This window comes from Zingiber officinale, chromosome 10B, assembly GCF_018446385.1.
Source record: "Zingiber officinale cultivar Zhangliang chromosome 10B, Zo_v1.1, whole genome shotgun sequence".
In the NCBI taxonomy this organism is placed as follows: domain Eukaryota; kingdom Viridiplantae; phylum Streptophyta; class Magnoliopsida; order Zingiberales; family Zingiberaceae; genus Zingiber; species Zingiber officinale.
Genome location: NC_056005.1, coordinates 83,370,401 through 83,388,625, shown reverse-complemented (window position 1 = coordinate 83,388,625; position 18,225 = coordinate 83,370,401). Strand labels below are relative to the sequence as shown.

Here is an 18,225-nt window from a genome sequence, read left to right as displayed (position 1 = left end):
CAGGTGCCTAGAGGTGGTCCCCTAATAGAGAGGAGAGATAGAGCACACCAAGTGTTCGATAAAATGACTAGTACAGTTAAATGCTACAGTAGGCATTTTAATAGCTCAGTTAAATGCCATAGAAGCATTTTAAATAGCATGCTTAGTCTTGCTTCAGTTTATATGGGACTACGGTCCAATGGGTGGGCTCCCATAGTCGCCTCTAGGTTCAGATAACCTAGCTCTAGGTTCAGATAAACTAGTAAGAGCAAGATAAGATAAATCAGCTTATGAATCAGTATTTTACTTTTATCAGTGGCACTGTGCTGGACTCTCAGTTGTCCTTGGGTTGGGCTCCCATAGTCGTCCCTAGGTTTAGATAACCTAGTAAACCCTACTAGATTCGGGACTAGCTACCAAGGGTCTAGTTAGGGATGCGCGCATAGCAAGTACAGGTGCCGGGCCCATCAACAGCATAATTATTATTTATATCTATTATGAAAATAGTTTTCAAAACTTCACAAATTAGTTATATGAATACAGTTCAGATTCAACATTAGCCTAGCATCAGTTTAGCTCAGCTTATGTATCAGTTCAGTTTTTCTTATTGATACAATAAGATAGTTCTATGATCAGTATTTGATTGCCATGACTTATATATATATATCAGTATGCCATGTTTTAGCATTTTCAGTATAACTATCAGCATGCATTTCCAATATCATCTTTTAAAAGCATGGTTTCATCGAATACATGTTTTTGTGAGGTAGATGGTTCTTACTAAGCTCCCAAGCTTATAGTTTCCTTTTCCTTATACTGCAGATAAAGGTAAAGGGAAGATGGATTAGCGGAGGCTGGAGGGCAATGTGTCAAGATGTGTGTGAGAAGGAACTTGGAATAAAGACTCTCGGGGACTAGCAAGTTTAAAGAATTAGAATTTCTCATATTCTTATTACTCCACGCATTTAGAATGTTTAAATATCATGAATTGTGAAAGCCAATTATTGAAATAAGTATTTAATTGACTAACTATTAAGTAATTAGTTGTTATAAGAATACTTTAAATTGTTTATCAAAAATTTAGTTAGAAATTAATTAGAAGTTAAATTTTCCGAGAAAGATAACTTCATCTTTTATCTGAAAAAAATTAATTTGGAAAAGATCTTATTTTTTGCTTAACAATAATTTCAACTTTATATGAAATTTTTTATCTGCCTTATATAGGTTAAATATTTTTTAAAACTTCATTGATAAATCTAGATTTTGTGAAGCTTAAACTTTAATATCTTTTAGAATTTTCCCTTAGACTTTTGTTTTCGACTTTCCAAGTAACATTTTTAACGTACCTCACTTTTAATGTGATCAAAAGGGGGAATAGTAAAGTTAAGTCTAGGGGGAGGGTAGTACAATTTTTTTTTTTATACTTGCAAAAATTTTATAACTATTTTTTTATAACTATTATTTTTGTGATTTACCCCAACTTAACTTGGGTTTGCTCACATCAAAAAGGGGGAGATTGTAAGTATTCCATGATAGTTTTGATGTGATCAACCAAGTCAAATTAGGTCTTGTTAATATTTAACCCTTGTGTCTAAGTGTATAAGAACTTAGGAGCACATGAGTTGAGTGAAAGACACAGCTAGTGAGAAGGATGGCACGAGAGAGAGTCGATAGGCTTAGTGCATCTGAGAGACGAGGTAATAGAAGAGTATGCTGGCAGATGAGAAGGAGGCGCGTGACGTTTCCAAGGGATGAGAAGCTAGAGCTGAAGACTGATCAAAGGCCGAAAGTTAGGTTCAGGTGAGCCCTATTTTGGATGGCCGAGATCACCCAAGCGAGCGGAGCTGGTGCAAAAGACCCGATCCAATGTGAGCGGAACCAGAGCAGAAGGTCGGGACAGAAAGTCAATAGAATGTTGGCTTTCTGAATCCGGGCACCTGGAGCAGGATTTTATGTGGAACGCGTTGTGGCGCATTCCGTTGTAACAGGGATAAAAGTTTATCCCCAGGCAGCATCTGGAACCCTTTCAAGCACCCCAATTAGGGCCATAAATACAACCCTGGTCCCAAAATCTTAAGAATAGTACATGTAATTGATTTCTTTTCGGTCTTGTTCTGTAATTGAGTGCTTCAACTGCTGTAAGAAGCTTCTCCACCTGAAGGAAATATTAGTGAGCTTTTCATCTTTCTTGGATTAACAACCTCCTCGGTTATAACCAAGTAAACCTTTTGTGCCTCTTCCTTTCTTTATTTAGTCTCTTATTTCTTTTATGCAAGTGTTGATTCTTATAAAGCTATAAAGTTCGAGGAAGGTTCGTTTTCCTTTGCAGGGCTATTCACCCCCTCTAGCCGGCCACCTAGGGTCCTACACTTTCGACTAACCACCCGATTGAAGGTTCAATTCTAGACTCTCGAGCCTTAGCGTCGAGTTATAAGTGGGTTTCCCCTTGCCCTCCAATTGGCCACCCGATTGGAGGTTTAATTCCATACTCTCAAGCCTTAGTGCTGATTTATAAGTAAGTTTTTCCCTTGTCCTCCGACCGACCACCCAAGCGAAGGTTCAATTCCAGACTCTGGTCGAAGGTTCAATTCTAGACTCTCAAGCATTAACACCGAGTTATAAGTGTGTGTCACCATACCCTTTGATCGGTCATCCATTCAAAAGTTCAATTCTAGACTCGAGTTTTAGCGTCAAGTTATAAATGGATTTCCCTATGCCATTTGACCTGCCATTAGGTTTGAGGTTCAATTCTAGTCTCTCGAGCCTTAGCACTGAGTTATAAGCGAGTTTCCCTATATCCTTTAACCGACCATCCAGTCGGAGGCTCAATTCCAGACTTTGGAGCTTTAGCGCCGAGTTATAACCGGTTTCCCCATGCCCTTCGATCGACCTTCTGGTTGGAGGTTCAATTCTGGGCTTTCGAGCCTTAGCATCAAGTTATAAGTAGATTTCCCCATTTCCTTCAACTATCCGGCTGTGTGTTTAAAACTTTCCAAATGGTCAAAGTGATACTTATGTGAGTTGACATTTGTTTAAGTGCTACTCACACAAATTCGAGCAAATAAATTGACACCACGGCAAGGAAAAAATGTATGACAAAAGGCTAGTAAAAACTTTAAAGGCAAAGAACCAGTGGAAGAGTATATATATTATAATAACACAAGTCCTTAAGTGTTTACAAAGACAAGGGGGTGAAATCCCAAAGGAAAAGAAAATTCTTTTGAATACATTAATCAAAGTCTAGGAAAGCATCCTCCAGAATGTCCTCCAAAATTTTCTGGCGACGAATAAAATTCTGATGTCTACTGTTAGATAACCAACTTCCTTAAGTTGTTTTATGGCTCCTTCTATGCCATAGCCAAATATCTTTGAGGTCTTACGGGTGAGCATCATGTTGAAGTCCCAAGAGCGTAGATAGTCCATGCGGAATCCTCGAGCCACTCTAGCTCCCCCGCTTTGTAGTTCACCAACTCAGCCTTTAAGGTCTCCAACTTGGCATCCTTCAAATCTAGGGCTTGTTGTTTCCTTCAAGCTAGAGGTCCTTTACCATCAGTTTGTCTATTTTACCATCCAGTTCAGAGGTAAGGGTGGTCTTTGTTTTCTTTAGCTTTTCAGTGAGGGCTTGGGCTTCGACATTCTTCATGTCCAGATCAGCTATGGCCCTTAGTTTCTGAGTATTCTCTGATCAGAGGCGGAACTCAAAAGTTTGTAGTTGCTTTTGGAGCCTATCAATCTCGCTCATCTGGTCGTCTCCTTTATCCTTTTCTTCTGTAAGAGTTTGCTCGTCTCTTAGCAGTAGCTTTACTTGACTCTCAAGTTCTCTCTTTAATTGAGCCACTTCAATTTGAAGGCGCTCGACGGAGCCCTGAGAAGTTCTTACTCCTCTCGCTGAGCCCTTTAGAGTCTATTAGTTGTGACTTAGCTCACCATCTTTTAGAAAAGTGATAAGATAGTCACCCAGAACTGATGAAGCAATGAAAGATTAGGGCAAAACACAACAGAAAAATGAATATATGGCAGTGGAGAGAGTTTACCCCTGTGACATCTTGGGAAAAGCAATTGACCAGCTCCTTAGGGGAGTACTCAGGTGTGCGTTCCCATGAGTCCGCCCAAATATGAGCCAATGGACCTTGTATTTTAATTAGATACTGGGGGACGAGTGACTCAGCAGGTTGGTGCAGAGCCACTTGTGAGAAGGTAGCCTGAGTGTGGTGCTGACCTTCTTGGGTTTGGTGTGTCCGCTCAGCCTTTGTGAGTTGGACTTGGCCTTGGACTTTGATTTAAGGGTGGAGTATATTTTAGAGTGGGGATGTGATGGTTCAGTTGGAGGGGCGGTAAAAAGGAAACAAATCACACGACAATCACTCCTGTCGGCAGTACAAAGGTTGAGGGCATCCGCTCGGATGAAACAAGAGTTGGAAGTGTTAGTACCCCAAGGTAGTTTTGATATGATCAGCCAAATCATGTTAGGTCATGTTGGTATTTAACCCCTGTTTCTAAGTGTGCAGGAACTTAGGAGCACAAGAAGTCGAGCAAAAGATGCAGCTAGCAAGAAAGACGACACGGAAGACGGTCGACAGGCTCGGTCTGTCTGAGGGACGAGGCGTTGCAGAAAAGTACGCGGGCGGATAAGAAGGAGATGCGCGGTGTTTTCGAGGGACGAGAAACTGACTCAAAATATTGCTCGAGAAGGCCAGAAGTTGGGTTCGGGTGAGCCCTATTCCGGATGGTTGAGATCACCCAAGCGAGCAGAGCTGGAGCGAAAAACCCGGACCAATGCGAGCAGAGCCGGAGCAGAAGATCGAGACCAAGGGGAGTGGAAACAAAGCAAAAGACCAGGACCAAAAAATCAACAAAAGCTAATTTTTCTGTCCGGGGTGCCCCGAGCTAGTCCGAGGTGCCTGGACCTGTTCGGAGCACTTAGAACCCTTCCAAACACCCGGAGCAGAAATTATCCGGAACGTAATGTGGCTCATTTCGTTGCGACAGGGATAAAAGTTTATCCCCTTCCAGGCGCTTGAAACCCTTTCAGGTGCCCGACCAAGGCTATAAATACAACCCTAGTCTCAATGATTCAAAATAACAAGAAAAAGAGAGAAACAACACTTGTAATTGTTTCAGTTTTAGTTTAGCTTTCTAGTTGTGAGATTTAACTGCTGTAAGGGGTTTCTCTGCATAGAGGAGAATTTTAGTGAGCTTTACATCTTCCTTAGATTAACAACCTCCCAGGTTATAACTAAGTAAATTTCTTTGTGTCTCATCTTTTTTAGTTTTTTAATTATTTTATGCAAGTGTTGATAATTATTAAGCTATAAAGTTCGAGGAAGGTTATTTTTCTTTACAGGACTATTCCCCCCCCCCCCCCCCTCTAGCCGACCACCAAGGGTCCTACAGGAAGGTCAGCTATGAGTGTCGAAGGAATGTATGAGGAACTCTCTCCCCGCTCGGACGATGGATGCAGCACTAGTGCCTCAATGGAAACTTGTAGGGGTGTACCTAATTGACGCCTCTTGCACTGTTGACGTTGGAGCAAGGGTTCTCTGGAGGTGGTGAATTCAGAGAGAACCTCCACGGGCATCAGAGAAGGCTAGGGAGGTGGCAATTCCTTAGTATTACAGGCCACACACTCCCCGCGACATGGTTGGCGCCCTCTTTGCCAAACAGCTCCTCGATCGAGCCAATCTGTATAATCCCATGGTTTGTCAATTGAGTCTCACCATGGACATCTATTTCATTGTCATCCAACTTAGTGGAATCCCCCAAGCAAGCTTTTCACATAGTTTTGGCTATAAAATAGGAAGAGAAATCAATTATATACAATAGTAAAGGGAGGTTAAATTTCTTATTGAAGTTATTAGGTAGTCGGGCTCGGACGGGGCTAAGCCCGAAGATATACATAACACCCTTCATGGGCAACTTGTAAATGTTAAACTAAAGACCGAACAACTGATTGGAGGCAGTGAGGTGGACTGGCTCCCATCAGAATATACCCATCTTGAGAGCCGGGGCAACTCCATTTACCAACCGATCGGGAAGGCTATTGGATGAACTAATCGGATATAAAATTAATGGGATTTTTGACCTTTATTAGAAGTTGACATCTTATCGAGGAAAATGGTCTCCATTCAAGCTTGGAGGATAAAAGTACTCGGCTTGGATTTCTTGACTTAATAAAAATAATGGAACACTCGGAGGGACCCGGTTCAAGTGAAATAGGATGATGACTCCACATAATAACCTAATGGAATTGGGGGCTAACTGCTGGAGTGAAATATGAAAGTAGTTACAAATTTTGATGAAGAAGGGATGTCAGGAAAAAAGAAGACCAACCAAAAATTGATCCTTGAAGAAAATTAGGTATATGACAGGGGGAAGGTTGGGGCAATCATAGTTAGACAGAATTATGATGTGGTGGTCTTAGGGGAGACTATAAGTAAGACACATCTAGTTTACTTCTCTGTCGTTGAAGTCAGAGGTGAGGGAAGTGTACCAGAGACCGTGGATAGCGATGGGAAAAGCAGTGGCCATGAGGAAGAGGAAAAGTGAATGGAGAAGGGGTGGAAATGAACTTACATTGGAAAGATAGAACTTGAACAGTCACCGGCGACAGTGAAGGAAGGTGAGAAAGAAGGTGAATAAGAAGATGAAAATGAGAATACAAAAACAATAAGAGTTGCATCAAAGGTTCTAAACCTTAAAATCCCTAATAGTGTCCTCCTACAGTCATCCGATCATGGGATCGAAGGAGAGAGGATTAATCGGGATCGTTGAATTTGAATCGTTAGAGGTCACATCAAATCTCAATAGTAACCTATTATTTCATATATTCTTTTCACAGGTGTGTGCCACGTAGCAGAAAGATACATGCTGCATTTATTAGGGATGGGAGGCGGTAAGCATGCTTATGATAAAAAGACGGGCTCATCATACTAAGCATTAATGGTAAGTGATGTGCCTTATTTTCAAGGCACTAGTGTAATGTTAGCTTAAGCCGAGTGACGGAACAAGGACCGAGCGTCTGATTGGAGAACGAGAGACATAAGAAATACAAGTGTCTAGTTAGTCGAGCTTGCAGCCTCCTTTGACTAGACTTGAAGGGGAGACTTGTGATACAACGAATAATATGGGCCCCCCCGAAGTCAGGGTCAAAGTAAAGAAAGTCGGTTGATGTGGCGATTAAAGTCAAGGAAAGGTCAACACTCCAGGACTGGCACAGTCACATATCGCGACCAAGTGGTCTAGCCAATTGAACCTCTGGTCTGATCGGATCCTGAGTTCCCAAGGATCGATGGAAGCCAAGCTATATTATTGTCATTCAGAGCTGAGTCCTCTTGGTTTGATCGGATATGCTATGTGAACGACCCAACTAGACTCTTTGGCCGAGCGGAGAGGTTAAGCGAAGGCCAAGTGCTCTGGATGGTATCATTCCTTTTTGGCCTAAATGATGTTGGGTCCTCGAGAGGATCATTATTCCTTAACTAACCCGACCCTGTCAGCGAACGAGGTCCGATCAGATTATAAAAGGGACTTGTTCGGCTTACCATCAAAGCATATTAATAGCCCACCAATCCAATAGTCTAACATATTTTTTGACATTTTGTGTAATAGCTGTTAGAGAATCAAGAGAATATTTCTTGTACAACATTTACGATGAAAGCTTCTACCTTGCAAAGCGCGGAGGTGGTGGGTCTATTTTTGAAAAGGTGTCAGAATATCTTAATGGTCGGTCATTTTTTGGAAATACATCAATATTCATGTACAGAGGAAAATTAACACTATATAAGGGGTCTTCTCCTAAAGGCGTAGGTACACAACATTACACACTTAGAGCCCATTGTTCATTGCTACTGTTCATATTCTTTTTCCTCTCGACCACTTGTGTGACTTGAGTGTCGAAATACCTATGCCGTGGATCCTTCTCTGACCCGATTACTGACATTTTCTTACCTCCACTTTCTTTTTTTGACACACATAATCACTCGACGTCCTCTACTTTCAGCTCAAAATCTTTTCACGATTAATATCAAAGCCACCTCCCCACGTACCGTCTTCACCTATCATTAGAATAATGATTTATTTCACTTACCACCATTCTCATGTCCATCAATTTTTATTTTAATCCATTTTACATTTCATTTCATTCTATGCACTTGTTTTTCAATCAGAGATATTATCTAATTATAAAGGCGTGAGGCCAATTTTAAAATCATAAGGGGTAAATAATACTTTTAAACTATACAAGAAAATGGGAAATTTTGATAACCTATATGTCCGAAATCATGAAGTTGGAAAATCGGAGATGTGACAGTTTTGTTGAATGGATGAAGACCTCGCTCCTATCTGTAAAACAATCAAAGTAGGGAAGGAGTCCCTCGCGTTGTCCCTCCGACGCTTAAGTTAGAAACAGAAGAGGAATCGAAAATAATAGGGACAGAGATGAATCTTGCCTTTCTTCATACCTGGTATATTCTTTTATACCTTTCTTAGTGACCTTCCATCTTCCCCTATTTAATGATATTAATTACCGACAGAAGATATCTTTGTCTTGACTTCTTCGCATTCAATGATAGATAGAGTGTTCTTCTTTGTTTTCTCTTCCCCTTATTAAATATCTCAGTCTTTTCCTCTTTTATTATTTTATCGGTTTATTACTAATATGTACGATGCCAATGTCATACCCCGAGCTGGACGAGTGCTTCGCTTGGGTCATGCAGACGAGCCTTGCTTACGCCCTAGTGTTGACCGCTTTGACTTTGACCTATACCGTGACAATTGACTCCTCACCACCACATTAGTTACTATAATTAAAACACTTTTAACTAAAACTATTATAACAATATTAGAATAAATGTATTTTGAGATATAAAATAAAATGTGGATGATGCGGTCAACACCAGGGCGTAAGTAAGGCACGAGTCAATTGTCACAGTATATGTCAAAGTCAAGGCGGTCAACACTAGGGCGTAAGCAAGGCTCGTCCGCACGACTCGAGCGAGAAAAGGCCACATTGGCCAATCAGAGGAACCACTGTCCAACTGGCCATCTGGGTGAACCAGTGTTTGATCAGCTCGGTCGGCAGGAGAGCGGGTTGAGCGGGCCACTTGTCCGGCTCGGGGTATAGCATTGGCATCATACATATTAGTAATAAACCGATAAAATAATAAAAGAGGAAAATATTGAGATATTTAATAAGGGGAAGAGAAAACAAAGGAGAACACTCCATCTATCATTGAATGCGAAGAAGCCAAGATAAAAATGTCATCTGTCGGTAATTAATATCATTAAACAAGGGAAGATGGAAGGTCACTAAGAAAGGTATAAAAGAGTATGACATGTATGAAGAAAGGCAAGATTCATCTTTGTCCCTATTATTTTTTATTTCTCTTCTATTTCTAACTTGAGCGTCGGAGGGCCAACGCTAGGGACCCCTTCCCTGGTTTGATTTGTTTTGCAGATAGGAGCGACGTCTTCATCCACTCAGTGAAACTGCCACATCCCCGATTTTTCAGCATTATAGTTTCAGGCAGGATCATTTTGACGCCGTCTGTGGGAACGTATCCTGCATCTGAATGAGAAGATGGAAGACATCAGATGATTCACAACGGTGATGCTGACACCAGAGGAGCTCGACACACTGATACAGGCTCGAGTGACAAAGATAGTGGAACAACAGCAACAACAGGCGCTGGCCGAGTGACAAGTGCAAGAGCTTGCAACCTCCGCGACAGGTTGCCAGGATAGGTGAGGGGACCAAGCGGAACAACTTTCCATTCGGGAATGGAACAAGAGGGCGATCGACACCTATGGGGGAGCCCCTTATGCGTCGGTCCAATTCCACCAAGCGTCGTTATAGACTCCAGCAGAAGAGAGGGCCCGAGCAGGTAGAGACTGGAGATCTTCCTCGGATGAGGCACCCACTCGAGACACAAGGAAAAGGAAGGCACCCAGAGAGTATAATTCGCCCGAGCGGGTCAATCAACCGTTTTCGGAGGGTATTCTAAATGACCCTCTACCGAAGCATTACACCCCACTCACGATTGGAAAATATAATAGAGCGACTGACTCCAATGACCACTTGGCCAAGGTTGATAACGCAGCCACACTTCACCAGTACACGGATGGGATGAAATGTCGGTCTTCCTCACCACGTTATCTGGATCGGCGTAACATTGGTTCAAGCAGTTGCTGAGCAACTCGATCCACATCTTCAAAGATTTTCGAGCGGCCTTCCCGCATCACTTCACTAGCAGTCACTGCCATCAGAAGACGAGTGTGAATCTATTCTCACTGAAGCAGGGGCCCCGAGAGGCATTAAGGGCTTATATTCAGCACTTCAATCAAGTGAAGATGGGCATCCCAGCAGTCTCCTCGAAAGTGTTGGTGAACGCCTTCACCCAAGAGCTCACTGAAGGAAAGTTCTTTCAATCGCTCATTCAGAGGCCGTCGAGGGACTTTGGCCACCTACAAAAGAAGGTCAATGGATACATCAACATGGAAGAAGCCCAGGTAGCAAGGAAGTAGGAGACGCCCATCGAGCCAACATGAGTGTCTGAACGGCGACAGCCGAGCAGTCATCAACCCCCCAAGGGGCCTCGATCAAGAGGAGCCCCACCGAATGAGCCTAGGACACATATCGTGCAGCATGTGGCGGCCACTCATCCAAAGGCTACAAAAGGCAAGATGTGTACGCCATTGTTCTGCTCCTTCCACCAGTCGACAACGTGCAACACGATCGACCTTTTTCCATTTCCTTCTGATCGATGTTGATGAAATGTCTTGTGCTGAGTCACCACGGTTCGGTCGACCAATCTTACTGTTCGATTGACTGATCAATGCTTGAACTGACTCGGACTCTGTTCTTGTATGATCTGAATATTGCCCTGGTTTTACGTTGTTCGATCGACCGATCCATGGTTCGATCGACCGATCCAGTCAGACCCACAACCTAGTGTTAAGCACAAACCTCCTATAAAACAGATGTTAGCACAATAATATTATAATGCATGAGTAGTATGAAAGACAGTAGAACTATCTTAATCTCAACTTTGAAACCTTTCCGGTTTCTTCAGTTGAATCAGCGACCTTAGGTTGTTTCCTTCGGGAACCTGACCTCACTGTCGCTCCTCCAGTTTGTTTACCTCAACCTACCTACCAAATTTTGATCCTCCAGATCTAGTTTGGACTTTTCACTTAGCCTTGATCGGCTCGCTAGGACTTTTCTCTTGACCTTCGGTCCTCCAGACCTCTCGATCACACCGCCAAGCATCGGGTCCCCTCGACCCACTTGGTACTTGCACCTGGGTTCCACGATCTGCTAAGATTTCTCCTGCCTAGCCTCCAACTAGGTCTTTCCAGGTTGAGTAAACAACCTGCACACTCAGTCAACTTGTTAGATCATAACAAGACTTAACTTGAACCTTTGACAACATCAAAACTTAGGTTTGATTCTGGTGCAACTTGCACCAACATGAAGTGTCCACAAGACACTAGGGAGCTCATCGACCCAGTTGTCCCCGACATGGTCGAGCCGAGCTCGTAAGCCTCTAAGGATCTCCTGTTTATGAATTCCGCCTAGCCATTTCTTTGGGGGTAGACCACTGAGGTGAAGGCCTGTTGGATGCCATAGTCTTCACACCACTCCTTGAGCCTTTTACCTGTGAACTGCTTCTCGTTATCCGAGATGAGCCGGTGGGGGATACCAAACCGACACAAGATATTCTACCAGATGAATTTGATGACCATCTGCTCACTTATCCTTACTAATGGCTCAACCTCCACCCACTTTGAGAAGTAGTCCACCGCGACAAGCAGGAACCTCTACTGACCAGTCGCCATGGGAAATGGTCCCGTGATGTCCATGCCCCATTGGTCGAATGGGCAAGATACTGTGAATGCGTTCATCTCCTTGGTTGGTCGGTGCGAGATGTTGTGATACCTTTGGTAGGAAAGACATGTGGCTACTGTCCGAGCGGCATCCTCTTGGAGAGTTGGCCAAAAATACCCAGCCAGGAGGATCTTTCGAGCCAGCGAATAGCCGCATGGATGACTTCCACGGGAACCAAGATGTACTTCTTGAAGTATATACTTCATATCCTTCAGGCCCACACATTTGAGCAGCAGCCTAGAGAAAGATCTCTTATAAAGTTGGTCTCCGATTAGGGTGAATCGTTTGACCCTCTTCTTTAATAGTCGCACTGCCTCCTGGTCAGCTAGAGTGTTACCCGATTAGAGGAATTCAATCAGGAATACTCTCCAATCACTCGAGAAGACCACTCCCTCCATCCGATAGATGTGCGCCACCAATGAAACCTATTCAATCGGCTGGTTGATCACAACTGACGATAATAAAGTAGCTAACTTAGCTAGTTCATCTGCTGCTTGATTGTTTAATCAAGGGATCTTCTGTACAGTGATCTATTAAAAATTTGTCTTCAACTTCTCGAAAGCTTCTGCATATAGCTTGAGTCAGGAGTTACTAATCTCGAACTTCCCTGATAGCTATTGGGCGGCTAATTGAGAGTCTGAGTGAATGAGGACTTTTGTAGCTCCAACATGCCACATTGCCGATAAGTTGGCTATCAAGGCTTCATACTCAGCTTTATTGTTGGTGGCCCTATAATCCAGTCGAACGGAAAGTTACATCCGGTCTTCCCATGGTGAAATGAGCAGAATGTCAATGCCACTGCCTTGTTGAGTGGACAAACCATCAACATATATTCTCCAAGTTTCTTCTGGCTCGGCGTTCTGGAATTCCGTGATGAAATCAGCCAAGGCCTGAGCTTTGATTGCCATTCAGAGTTGATATTGAATATCAAACTGGCTTAGTTCGGTTGCCCATTTGATCAGTCGGCTGGACACTTTCGGGTTGAGGAGGACTCTTCCTAGGGTGTTGTTGGTCATCACGATGATCAAGTGAGCCAGGAAGTACGGGCGAAGTCTCTGAGCCACTAACACTAGTGCATAAGCTAACTTTTCAAGACAGGTGTAGTGGGACTCTACATCTTTCAATATATGGCTCAGAAAATACATGGACTACTATTCAGGGTCGTTTTGCTTTACTAATGGCGAACCAACCGCATACTCGGTGGTCGACAAATAGATCCAGAGTGGCTCTCCAACGCTCATCTTAGCTAATACAGGCAATGAGTTTAGGTACTTCTTGAGCTCTTCTAATGCCCAGTCACATTCCATGTCCCAATAAAACTTTGTAGCTCGGCGCAGAACTTTGAAGAATGGATGACTTCAGTCGGATGACTTAAAGATGAACCTAGACAGTGCGGTGATCCATCCGGTCAGCCGTTGGACCTCCTTCAAGTTGCGGGGTGGGGGCATGTCTTGTAGCACCTTAAACTTACTCAAATTCGCCTCGATACCCATTCAGTGACAATATATCCAAGGAAACATCTGCTCTTAGCGCTAAACAGACACTTACTCGAGTTCAGCTTTATCCCATATGTCCTTAAGGTTTGACATATTTTTTCGATATCTGCACACAGATTTGTAGCTCAGATTGACTTTATTAATATGTCATCGATGTATACTTCCAAGTTGCGGTCGATCTGCTTCCGAAACACCTTGTTCATGAGCCTCTGGTAGGTGGTGTCGGTGTTCTTCAATACGAACAACATGACGTTGTAGCAGAATGTTCCGTCGGTCGTGATAAAGCTAACTTTTTCCTGATTGTCTTTGGCGAGTGACACTTGGTTGCAGCCCTGATATGCGTCTAGCATGCAGATCAGATCGCAGCCCGTCGTAGAGTCCACCATCTTGTCTATCCGGGGTAGTGGATAGAAATCCTTCTGGCACGTCTTATTCAAGTCGCGGAAGTTGATGCACACCCACCATTTGTTGCCTGGCTTGGAGACCAGCACGACATTAGCAAGCTAGCTCGGGAACTGGACTTCCAGGATGTGGCCGACCTCCAGTAATTTCTCTATTTCCGCCCGGATGATCAGATTCTACTCTGCGCTAAAGTCCCTTTTTGCTATTTCACGGGCTGGGTGTCTGGTCGGATATAAATCTTGTGTTGGGCGACGCTTGGTGAGATTCCAAGGAGCTCATGGGTCGACCAGATGAACACGTCATGGTTCCGCCTAAGGCAGGTAGACAGCTCTACCTTTTTCTCATTCTCCAGATCGGCGGCAATGAAGGCGGTTGCTTCTAACTGGCTTGGGTGGATCTGGACCTCCTCCTTTTCTTCATAAACCAGTGTAGGGGGCTTCTCAATGATGGCATTTACTTCCAGGCACGGGTTTTTTCGAGCGGTCCTCGCTTTTGATCTGACCATCTCGGCGTAACATCGCCCAGCGGCCAATTGGTCACCTTTGACTTCTCCCACCTTATTGTCCACCGGAACCTTAATCTTCTGGAAGTAGGTGGACACTACCGCTCGAAACTTGTTGAGTGCTAGTCGGCCTAAGATAACGTTGTAGGCTAATGGTGTGTCTACCACAATGAAGTTCGTGATCCTTGCCCTCTTCAGGGGCTCTTTACTGAGTGAGATGGCCAACTTGGTCTGGCCAATCGACAATACTTTGTTACCCGTGAAACCATAGAGCAGGGTCATCATTGGCAGTAGTTCACTTCGGTCGATTTGCAATTTCTTGAATGCCCTTTTGTATATGATGTTCACTGAGCTTCCTGTATCAAACAAAGTTCGATGGATTGTATAATTGGCAATTACCGCTCGGATGATTAGTGCATCATCATGAGGAATTTCTACTCCCTCTAAATCTCTTGGGTTGAAATTGATTTCGGGTCCTTCAGCTCTCTCCTTCTGCAGCCAATAGCGTGGATTTCGAGTCACCGAGTGTGCGACTTCCTTGCTAGGTTAGAATCTCCGTTGGTCCGCCCTCTGGTTATCATTCCTATCTCTCCTCAGGCGGCGTTATTCCGGTTCTCTTCCTCCCATGCCGACGATTTATTCCTCTCGACAGAGACTCGGGCAAGACTTGGATTGCTCCCAAGCTGAGGTCGATGGTAGCGTGGTTCGACTATTATCTTGTCTTCTTCCCATTGGCTGGTTGATCAACACCTTTGTCGCCTATCAGGTGATGGGGATTGACGATAATATCCGACAGTCGATCGATTCAGAAAGGATTTCCGTGCACATAAGCACGTTGGATCGATCAGTGGATCGATTGAAGCCTTTCAATCGATCGAGTCTTAGTTTCAATCGATTGGGAAGTCTGATTTCAGTTGGAAACGTCTGATTTCAGCTCCTTGATCAAATGAAAAGTTTAGATTCCCTTCTTTAGCATATGTACAACAATGAAAGTGCATTTTGAACATAAATTCCAGTTTTAATGGCAATTAGCAGAGTTTTTAATTTAGTTCAGCCTTTTTCACATTATACATCAGTGGTAGCCACAGAATTGTTTAGCAACCGTAACCTCCGATCTTATAGCTTAGTTAGTAGAAGGCGGGGCGTTACACCCTGATAAGAGAGTAAAATCCTAGTTCCTTGGTCAAAGACTAGGGCCTTCGATTCTTGATCGGACACTAGGGGCCCAGCTCCCCGCACATACACTTGGGACACAACTCCCCGCTCATACACTTGGGACACGGCTCCCCGCTCATGCACTAGGGACACAACTCCCCAATCATTGACTCGCAGTACAATTTCTCGATCAGGATCTAAGGGTCTCGCTCTTTGATTATAGGCTAGGGGCCTTACTCTCTAATCAGGGACCAGGGGCCCAACTCCCTAATCAGGTGTATTATAGGCTTTGCACCCTTCACCATGAGGCTCTGCATTCTCTTACTACTACCGGCTCTGCACTATAGGCTCTGCACCCTTCGCCATGAGGCTCGACATCCTCTTATTGCTACAGGCTCTGCACCCTTCGCCATGAGGCTCTGCATCCTCTTACTACTATCGACTCTGAACTATAGGCTCTGCACCCTTCGTCATGAGGCTCGGCATCCTCTTATTGCTACAGGCTCTGCACCCTTCGCCAGGAGACTTTGTATCCTCTTACTACTATAGGCGCTTCACTCTATTATTATTATATGCTCTGCATCCTTCACCTATTTTGCAGTCTCTTATATCTACAGGTGCTGCTACCTGCATCCATAGTGCTCTGCTTCCTTCCATGGTTATGGACTCTGTTCCCTTATATCGTCTTCACGCTTTTTATCCTCCCCCCTCGCTCCACGGGTATTCGGGAGGTGAGGGACCGAGATAGATCCTCAGTCGGCTGACACCACTCCGCTATCAGGTATGATACGCGATCAGGTATGACAAAGGCTTTATTCCCTCATGTTGCTACAGGCTTCACTTCTAGGGGCTTCAAGGCTTATCCTCCCCCGTTCGGGGTCGAGATATCACCACTGGTCTCGGACCAGAGTATCACCACCGGTCTCGGATCGGAGTATCGCTAATGATCTCTCGGTCGGGCGGTCATACCAATTTCCAGTCGGACTTCCAGACCAATTCCCGGTCGGGCTTCCAGACCGATTCCCGGTCGGGCCTCCAGATCAATTCTGGGTCAGGCCTTCAAATTGCTTTTTTGTCAGGCCTTAAGATTGTTTCCCGATCAGGTCTCCAGATCAAGTCTTGGTCAGATCTCTAGATCAATTCTGGGTCAGGCCTTCAGATTGCTTTTTTGTCAGGCCTTAAGAATGTTTCTCGGTCAGGTCTCAGAATGTTTCCCGGTCAGGTCTCCAGATCAGGTTCTGGTCAGACCTTCAGATCAATTCTTAGCCAGGTCTCCAGATCAAGTGCTGGTCAGGCCTCCGGATCACCTCCCTGTCGGGGTTCTAGACTCTCGCCCCAGTGCGAGTTATAAGTGAGAATGGCTCTCACGCCCAAAGACCTTCCCGGTCGGTTGTCCTAGACTCTCGCCCCAGTGCGAGTTATAAGTAAGCACTGCTCTCACGCTAACCCCCCAATGACCTTCCTGGTCGGTTGTTCCAGACTCTCGCCCCAGTACGAGTTATAAGTGAGCTCTGCTCTCACGCCTTCAGACTCTCGCCCCAGTACGAGTTATAAGTGAGCTCTGCTCTCACGCCTCCAGACTCTCGCCCCAGTGCGAGTTATAAGTGAGCAAGGCTCTCACGCCCAACGACCTTTCTAGGTCGGTCGTCCCAGACTCTCGCCCCAGTGCGAGTTATAAGTGAGCAAGGCTCTCACGCCCAACGACCTTTCTAGGTCGGTCGTCCCAGACTCTCGCCCCAGTTCGAGTTATAAGTGAGCAAGGCTCTCACGCCCAACGACCTTCCCGGTCGAGTCCCAGACTCTCGTCCCAGTGCAAGTTATAAGTGAGCATTCCTCTCACGCCCAACAACCGGCAGGTCGGTGTCCCAAACTCTCACCCCAGTGCGAGTTATAAGTGAGCACTACTCTCAAGCCCAACGAACGGCAGGTCGGTGTCCCAGACTCTCACCCCAGTGCGAGTTATAAATGATCAAGGCTCTCACGCCCAATGACCTTCCCGATCGGCTGTCCCAGACTCTCGCCCCAGTGCGAGTTATAAGTGAGCAAGGCTATCACGCCCAACGACCTTTCGGTCGGCACTGACTCACTCGTCGCTCTGCCCGGCATGCATCACACTTGATTCACTTGCCGCTCTGCCCGACACTCTCAGCTCACGTTTTCACTCACTGCTGTTGCCTGGTCGGCACTCGCCGCTCACTTGTAGCTCTGCCAGACACACATCACACTTGATCCACTTGCCGCCTGGCCCGACACTCTCAGTTCGCATTTTCGCTCACCACTGTTGCTCGGTTGACACTTACTGCTCACTAGCCGCTCTGCTCAGCACTCATCATTCGTGTTTCGCTCACCGTTGTGGCTCGATCGGTACTCATCACTTCGCTCGCCACTCTATTCGACACTCGTCATTCGCGTTTCACTCATCACTGTCGCTCGGTCGGCACTCGCTCGGTCTCGCTCTTTATTGCCAGGTCGCGATTCATTGTCGCTCGGTCGGCACTCGCTCGATCTCGCTCTTTATTGCCAAGTCGTGATTCATTGTCGCTCGGTCGGCACTCGCTCGGTCTCGCTCTTTTTTGCCAAGTCGCGATTCATTGTCGCTGGGTCGACACTCGCTCGATCTCGCTCTTTATTGTCAGGTCATGATTCATTATCGCTCGGTCGACACTCGCTTGGTCTCGCTCTTTATTGCAAGGTCGCGATTCACTGTCGCTCGGTTGACACTCGCTCGATCCCGCTCTTTATTGCCAGGTCGCGATTTGCTGTCGTTCGGTCGGCACTCGCTCGGTCATGATCATGGCTTTGCTCGT

At 45.1% G+C, this 18,225-nt stretch overlaps 1 protein-coding gene across 1 annotated transcript; it reads right to left on the bottom strand.

The window, feature by feature from the left end:
* Positions 1-13,484: 13,484 nt before the first annotated feature.
* LOC122029233 lies at positions 13,485-17,684 on the bottom strand. The gene is made up of 3 exons (XM_042588172.1): positions 17,585-17,684; positions 14,096-14,619; positions 13,485-13,835 (listed from the first exon to the last, which is right to left on the bottom strand). Exons 1-3 carry the CDS (start codon positions 17,682-17,684, stop codon positions 13,485-13,487), a joined length of 975 nt encoding a protein of 324 aa, XP_042444106.1.
* Positions 17,685-18,225: the final 541 nt, after the last annotated feature.